Source organism: Onychostruthus taczanowskii, unplaced genomic scaffold (genome assembly GCF_017590055.1).
Source record: "Onychostruthus taczanowskii isolate IOZ18803 unplaced genomic scaffold, ASM1759005v1 scaffold131, whole genome shotgun sequence".
NCBI lineage: Eukaryota > Metazoa > Chordata > Aves > Passeriformes > Passeridae > Onychostruthus > Onychostruthus taczanowskii.
Window position 1 is genome coordinate 342,608 of NW_024498474.1, and position 7,555 is coordinate 350,162.

General features: G+C 46.4%; 1 protein-coding gene across 1 annotated transcript in view; it reads left to right on the forward strand.

The window, feature by feature from the left end:
- LOC121331958 (bifunctional heparan sulfate N-deacetylase/N-sulfotransferase 4) overlaps window positions 1-1,810 on the forward strand; it is a 50,774-nt gene extending 48,964 nt beyond the window's left edge. Inside the window, exons 12-13 of the mRNA XM_041396805.1 lie at window positions 970-1,072; window positions 1,288-1,810. Coding sequence (XP_041252739.1) covers window positions 970-1,072; window positions 1,288-1,407 — 223 coding nt within the window. The 3' untranslated portion in view covers window positions 1,408-1,810. The remainder of the gene's footprint in view (window positions 1-969; window positions 1,073-1,287) is intronic.
- The last annotated feature ends 5,745 nt before the right edge of the window (window positions 1,811-7,555 follow it).

Sequence of the window (7,555 nt, forward strand, 5' to 3'; positions counted from 1 at the left end):
AAATTAATCTGTCATCAATATATCCATTTAATCAATGATTTATTTGTTTTTAATTGATACAGCTGCAGAGACAATTTAGGAAACAAAGGTCAGGCTGCATTAATAGGCTGGGCAAGGAAAATCCCATGGAGGAGGTTCACCCTTCTCCTGAAACTCACCCACTTCTGCACAGCAGCAAATTGCAGGTGCATCCGTGTCGTGGGGACAGAGCAGGGGCAGAAAGGTGGTGTGTAACTAATTAACTCTGTGTTCCAGCCAATTACCCTTCATCCTTCTCAAACATCTGCTGAGCAGCAGGAATGTGCAGCGTTGGGATGGTTTATGCCTGCTGCAAGTCCCGCAGCAATAAATTCCAAACTCAGCGCCACGCGCCGTTCGCTCCTCAGCGAAGCCTTCATCTGAACCTCTTCTATCTCTGCATTTCAGGCATCACAATCAAACTGCAGGTTTCAGATAAGGCTGCTAAGACAGTGTTTATGCTACAATGCCATCCTGGGAAGGAAAATGGTGTTTAGATGCAGTGATAGGGAGCAGCAGCTTCCTCTTCTTCTTCAGGCGGGTTAAATCACCAGCACCCAACCAGCGCTTCCTGAGGAGAGCTGCACATCACCCTGTGATGGGCTGGACAAGGACAACAAAAATTAGCCAGTGCAGGTAGAGCACAGTGGGGAAAACTTCTGCTTTTAGGCACTTCCAAGGCAGATTTGTGGGAAAAAATGAATTCCCAGAAATTACACAGGTTTCTCATTATGTCCTCACAATTCCAGTCATCTAGAGATGTGTGCAGCATAACTGTGGGCTAATAATTCCCAGAGTTTACACAGGAGAGGAAAGCTGTTTCTCACTTTGTCCTCACAATTCCAGTCATCTAGAGATGTGTGCAGCATAACTGTGGGCTAACACTGATGTCTCAGTAAGCCAGGAGATGTTTCTGAAGCAAGGTCTTTTAAAAGATCTGATCCTCCACAGGTTTGACCCTCAGAAAGGCTTCTGGTGCCAGTTATTGGAAGGAGGGAAAACAAAGTGCCTGGGGAAAAGCAAAGGTCGGAAATACCCGCCAATGGACCAAGAGGTAAGGGCTTTCCAGAAATTTTTGGGAGATGTTTTAACACTGACCCTAATTAAACACACTGATTTATTTTTTCTTTGTTGCATTTTCACTGGGCTGATGTTTTTAAAAATCAGAAAATTGAGCTTTGGAAGAGAGGGCATTGAGTGCCGCCTGTGAGAGCCCTCTGTGGGATGGGTTTCCTCTAACCTGATCTTGGCTCCTTTCTCCCCGCTCAGTCCCGAGCCTTTCTGTCGAGCTACTACCGGGAGCACAACGTGGAGCTGTCCAAGCTGCTGCACAGGCTGGGCCAGCCGCTGCCCTCCTGGCTGCGGCAGGAGCTGCAGAAGCTCAGCTAGCCCCGGGGGACCCGGCCAGGCGCCTTCCTGCCCGCCCAGAGCTCCTCCGGCTCCCTCGGCATCCTCAGGACAGCACCGCACGGACCCCGCTCTGCCCAGCCAAACCACACAAAGCGCAAGAGAAGAAATTGAAAAGCCCCAAACCCGAGCCCGACGAGTGTTGGCACGCCCGTGCTGCCGGCGGGGCGGCATCCAGCCCTTGTGCCCGCTCCCAGGGAAGCGCACGGCGGCGGCGGCACCCCCCGCATCCAGGCGGGAGCCGCGCCGAGCCGCGCTCCTCCCTTCTCCGGGAAGCACCGGGAGCTCTGCGCGGGACCCACGGACCCGCGCTGACAAACTGCGCTCGGTCAGGACACGGGCGAAGGATGGGAACGTCGCTCGCTGGACTGGGAGGTCGGTCATGAGCTGGGCTTTTCCCGCTTTTGTTTTCAAATCCTTTCAGGCTGCGGACAGGCAAATAGCCTGATATTGAAACCTGGCGTCTGAACGCAGAGCAGCGCTGTGGCTCTGAAGCCTCCAGACACCGGGTGGGTCATTTAGGGTCTCAGTCTGCAAGCTGGTGCAGAAAAATAACTTAAATTGCCTGTCTGAATGTTCTGGACACAAAACAGCCTGCTGAAGCACAAACTCTTCTTGTAGACTTTAAGGGAGTTGACAGGACAAACACATCCCCTGTATGTCACATACACCTGTGTGACACACATGTCTTCATTCCCGAATGGCTGCCTCGTGTATCTCTGCATCAGACACACACTCAGTTTTAAATATCTGCTTTTTGTGCCCACAGGGAAATGAAAGGGTGGCTTACCAAAAATATGACATGAGCTCTGCTTGGTTCTCAGAACTCTGCTTGGTTCTCAAGAGCTGTAGGGCAGAAACTCCTTACTTGTCCTGTGTGGAGGCCATTCCTCAGATCTGGAAGTGGTAAACACATGTATTTGTATGTCACATAGAAACTCACACTCCCTTATCGCAGAGCACTGGCAACACCACAGATGACTGGAGTAATGGGAGCTTTGGATAAGTAAGGCTTGGGCAGGGAGGAGTGTCTAAATGGAGCATTTGATAAAATTACAGCTGTTAAAATGCATTAAAATTGGCTCAGCTTTAATTAAAAGAGGACTGCCTCACTCCTGACTAAAAGCTGAATAAACATGACACTGGTTTCAGGAGCTTTTCAAGGAAATGAGGCAAACACTAGAGAATCCAGAAAATTATTTCTTTTCCTAGCTTTTTTATTTAGAAAGAAGCCTGTCTCTCTAACTCTCAGCTCTGTAATGGCACCATGTCCTGAAAATCCACCGAATATTTTTATTTTTATGTTATTTTTTAAGTTTGATTGGGCCTCACATTTCCGAGAGATCTCGTGTTCCATTGAGGACTGACATTTGAATTGAGTTCTTTATATGTCACAAAGATGCAATAACATTATTTCCAAATCTCACTCCCTCCACTTGTAACAGGAGCCATCAGCCCAGAATTTCTCTGGACCGCCGTGTGACAGAGCAGCCTTTGTGAACTGTCTGGAAATGATCTCCTTTGCTTTTTTATGCCTTTTTATGTCAGTGACCACATCATTGCTGGGATTCTAACAGACCAGCAAAAACGAAACAATTATTGATGGCAAGAAAGATCCTGCTGGTCCTTCTTTCCTGTTGGTAAGCCACAGGATTCCCGTCCTTCCTGTGCTGCAGGCTGTAATTCAGAGTTTCACACACTGCTGCAGGGGGGCTGCAGCTGCAGTTTGCTCCCATTCCCCTGGAAATGAGGGTTCCAGGATGTGGGAAGGGTTCCAGGCCAGGCACAGGAGTCAGGGCCGTGGCAGCAGAGTTGATGGTGAAAGCAGAGCCCTGGGAAAGCTGAGCTCCTGTCACTGAGGCTGTCTTTGAGCGAGGAGCAATCAGAACGGAATCCAAACCCCTCTAAATTATGCATTGACCTCTCAAGGTCTAAAACAAAGTTGTGGGATTAACTGCTCCAAGATGTTGTCTAATAAACCAAATTTCCTCTCTGACAGGGGAGCAGGCTGCAGAGAGTCCCCAAAAGAAATTAAAATGGCGGAATTAGAAATTCTTGTGGGAGGAAGCGGTTGTGTAACGAAGGCACTGATGGGTCCAGGCTCTCTGATGTGATAATAAGGCAGTGGGGATGTGCCCTGAATACAGAATCCAGAGCTGAGTGTTTTCTCCTCTTCCTTCCCCTCCCTCCCCATTCTGAGGCAGGGAGATGGGGGATCTTTCATCCATCCCCTCAACGATCGGGGTGTGGGGCTCTCATTTCCCCTCTGCTGGGCCTCCCAAAAGGGAGACATCATCCACTCATTTACCTCCCATCAGCAGCAAATTGTGTTTGCCACGGGCTTAAAATTGATGTTTCTAACAGGAAAATGAGTGTGTGCCATCCGTGCCAAACAGGTACAGCACAGGGACACAAATCAGCAGTGACCCCACGGCTGATTTTATTGTACTGAAATAAGGCTAAATTTGGGGCTTCTTTTACATAACTCCATGTTCATGGGACAGGAATTTCCCTGCCAGACAACGATTCTTACTCTGTCTTTATTTCTCTTTTTGTCCTTCCAGTTCATCCTTTTAGCGTGACTGCAAAGGTGTGGACCTGCCCACAGACTCAATTCCTCCATCACTCTCCTATCTAGAAAAGCTGCCAGAAAGAAATAAGGAATTGCAAGCGACACAGATTCTGAAGTGTTCAGTGCTCCAGAGACTGGATAACTTTTATAAGACTTACTATGATTTCTGTAATATTTCAGAACAAAGGACATCCTGCTGATAGAGCTGAGGAAAAACTTCACTGTCTTGCCCAAGCTCTTTTTTTTTTTTTAATTTTTCTTTCCTCTCCAATGTGACGACAGCAAATCCAGTTGAACAAATACTTGGTGTTGAAGCAGAAGGAATTCAAATAAATTTTGATCACTCAAAGTATTTTTGTTGGGGGGTGGGGATGGTGAAGGGAGGTCAAGGGCTGTACTTGCTGGAATAGTTTTAAATAATTGATGTGCACACAGCTGACTATCGGTTCTTCTCACTGCCACAGAATAAACACTTCTGATGGTGCATTACAGAGACAGCTTCACTGCTTTCCTTAAACCCTCCTTCCCATTTCCTGAGCCAAAATCTGCTCTTCAACAGCCTCAGCCGTGTACTTCAAACCATGCACCTTCCCAGCTCCTCCTGCCTCAGCATCTCCGCCCTCAGCACAGCAGCCCCAAAAACACAGTGGGATTTCCTGCCAGGGCCACTGACCTCCTCCTCCTCTTCCTCCTCCTCCTCCTCATCCAGGCAAGTCTGACCCTTCAATATTTGTTACACACATTTCTGGGCCTGCCCTCCCAAAGTTTGGCCTCCCTGCACCCCACAGGAGAAGGACATGCAGCCCCAAGCAAGCTCTTGCCCTAATTAAAAATAATTTCCTTCTGTTCCGTTTGAGGAATCTTAAAAGGCCCCAATTCCAGCTATTGCAAATTCCTCAAACTGTGCACTCAGAAGTATGAGACAGCTTTTTTCCCCTCCCTAAAATCTCATAATGCTTCTATTTTTTATTATAAAATATTCATTTGTTTTATTGATCTGTGTCACAATGAGGTTAAATCATATCAGAGTTGTGGATTCTTTCTACAAACCTTCCAGAATAGCAAACTCCACCCCCTTGAGCTTCTATCACTGAGCAAAGTAGAAATGACATTACAGATATCTCACCACAAATTTTGCCTTTTTTTTTCCAGGTCTGCCTGGTGCTTGCAGACAAATTTTCGAAGGTAACTAAATTTTCAAAGTATTTTAGGAGTCTACATCTGTTTAAAAAACAAAAAAAACAAAAAAACAAAAAAAAAAAAAAAAAAAAAAAAAACCCAAAAAAACCAAACTAAACAAGGGAACCCCTATACTTGTACACCCTAAAAATCACCTGGCTTTCCATCAGGTTTTCCAGGCAAGTTTCCTGCCTTAGTCTTATTTAACAAAACAACAGCAGAATTTTTCCAAAAGTTTACTGCTTCCAGAAAATTCACGAATCAGAGTATTCCCACCTGGAGACCTGAAAGCACCGAATGAGCTTGTGAGGTGATCTGTTTGTGTAAAGAGCTTTTCCTGTGTGCAGTGTGGGAGAGGAGAGGGAGAGGAGCTCTTTGTCAGGCCTGTAAATATCCAAATCCCAGTCAGCAACTGATTTATAGAATGGCAGGAAAGAATCCTGCATATAATTTATACTCCTATTTCCGCTCATGAGGAATTAAAGACTTCCCAGGAAACCAGATTGATTTTTGCATCTCAGGCAGCTGCAGCTGCTGGGTGGGGAGAAAAACATTTCAAACATTTCAATAAAGCCATATCTGCCACTTTGGGTTTGCAAAGCTGTTTGTCCTGCTGCAGCTCCCTCTAACCAGAGCCAGGCCAGTTTTATAGTGCTCCTATTTCTTTGGGAATGGGAACGTGGCATGTTAATACACAAATCTGTCTCCATTGCAGAAGGTCAGGGGGGTTTATGGGCTGGTAGCTGGGATCCTCCTGGGGTTTTCTCAGAGGTTATTTTCAGCCAGGGGAAGGTCAGCAGCTGGTGGAGTGGGATTTCTCAATCCAAGCTGCAGCTCCATAAAATGCTGTGGGGGCTGAAAAGCGTGCTGTATAATTTGGGAGATAATTGCTGCCATTCAATTGACTTTGTACTTGCCACTCCTCGGGGTCTGGTGGACGTTCTGCTGCCTGGCAGAACTTATCTGTAGCACACATCCCCTGTCAGGTAATTTAGCTTCCCTTCAGAGGAGGGGCTGAGCCACAAGGAAGAGCTGGATGTTGGAGGGAATGAGTTTTTCCAGAACTTGCTCTGAGGCAGATATTTATTTACAGTTTTCCTTTAACTCTCTGTGTGTGTTTCACTGTGCTTGCCCTGGCTGGGGAATCATCTCCGTATTAAATCTGCACGCCCTCCAAAGGCACACAATTCCCATCAGCATCAGTGACAATTAAATATTCTGGTGAAGGAGAGAATAAACCCACCGACAGAAAATGTTATTTCATGACATTGTAGCTGCAGCACACCTTCCTGCAGAGCCTTGTGTAATCACACCAAGTAAGCAAAGAGAAATTGTTCTGCAACGTGAAGCATTTAAAATTTCATAAGCCATCTGATCTAAAAAAAAAAGAAAGAAAAAAGAAAGAAAAGCACAAAATGACCTTTTGGGTACCTTTTTGTTTTAGGAGAAAGTTTTGTGTCTTAGATTTTGGGTTTTCTGCCTTCCTCCAAGGAAGAACTGTAGCCTGCTTCCCCTTTGTGCTTTCCTACTCACCCACACTCCTTGGGGCTACTTCTCACTTCAACATCTATTCACTCACCTGCAAATTTCAGTCCCAACTGAATTTCTTCCTTGGCTAACTTCTGCTCCCTGCTTCCAGAGAGGAAATCTGCACACCTCCCAGGGAAGCATTTTCCTAGACCATACATACACCATACAGGCTTCAATTAATTCAGTTAATTAAGACAATGTGTTCTAGGAGAGTGCTGAGGATCTGCTCTCTGATGTGGTTTTCCTGCATCATTCCCACAGTTTTCCCACTGTTCCAATGCAGGGAAGCTCCCTGGTCATAAAGCACAGCAGAGCTGGATGGCACCACTGCACACCTCCCAGGGAAGCATCACCTTTCATTTCCTAGACCATACATACACCATACAGGCTTCAATTAATTCAGTTAATTAAGACAATGTGTTCTAGGAGAGTGCTGAGGATCTGCCCTCTGATGTGGTTTTCCTGCATCATTCCCACAGTTTTCCCACTGTTCCAATGCAGGGAAGCTCCCTGGTCATAAAGCACAGCAGAGCTGGATGGCACCATGTATAAATCTGCCATCATTAGGCTGGGAGCTGCAGTTAAATTATAAATTGTCATCCTAAGTAGGAAGAACATTTTTATGGATCCTGGCTCACCCTCTGCAGGCTTCAGCTATTTCCAGTAACTGCCACACAGAGCACACCACAATTTGTCAGCTGCTTGGAAAAGGAGAGTTGAGCCTGGAGACTTAAATCCCTTCAAAGATATGATCCCATACCTGGGGATGAACGCCTCGGAAGGCACAGGGAGGCAATCCAAAGCAGCCAGGACAATCAGAAGGGACAAGCACCTCAGCACAGCACTAAA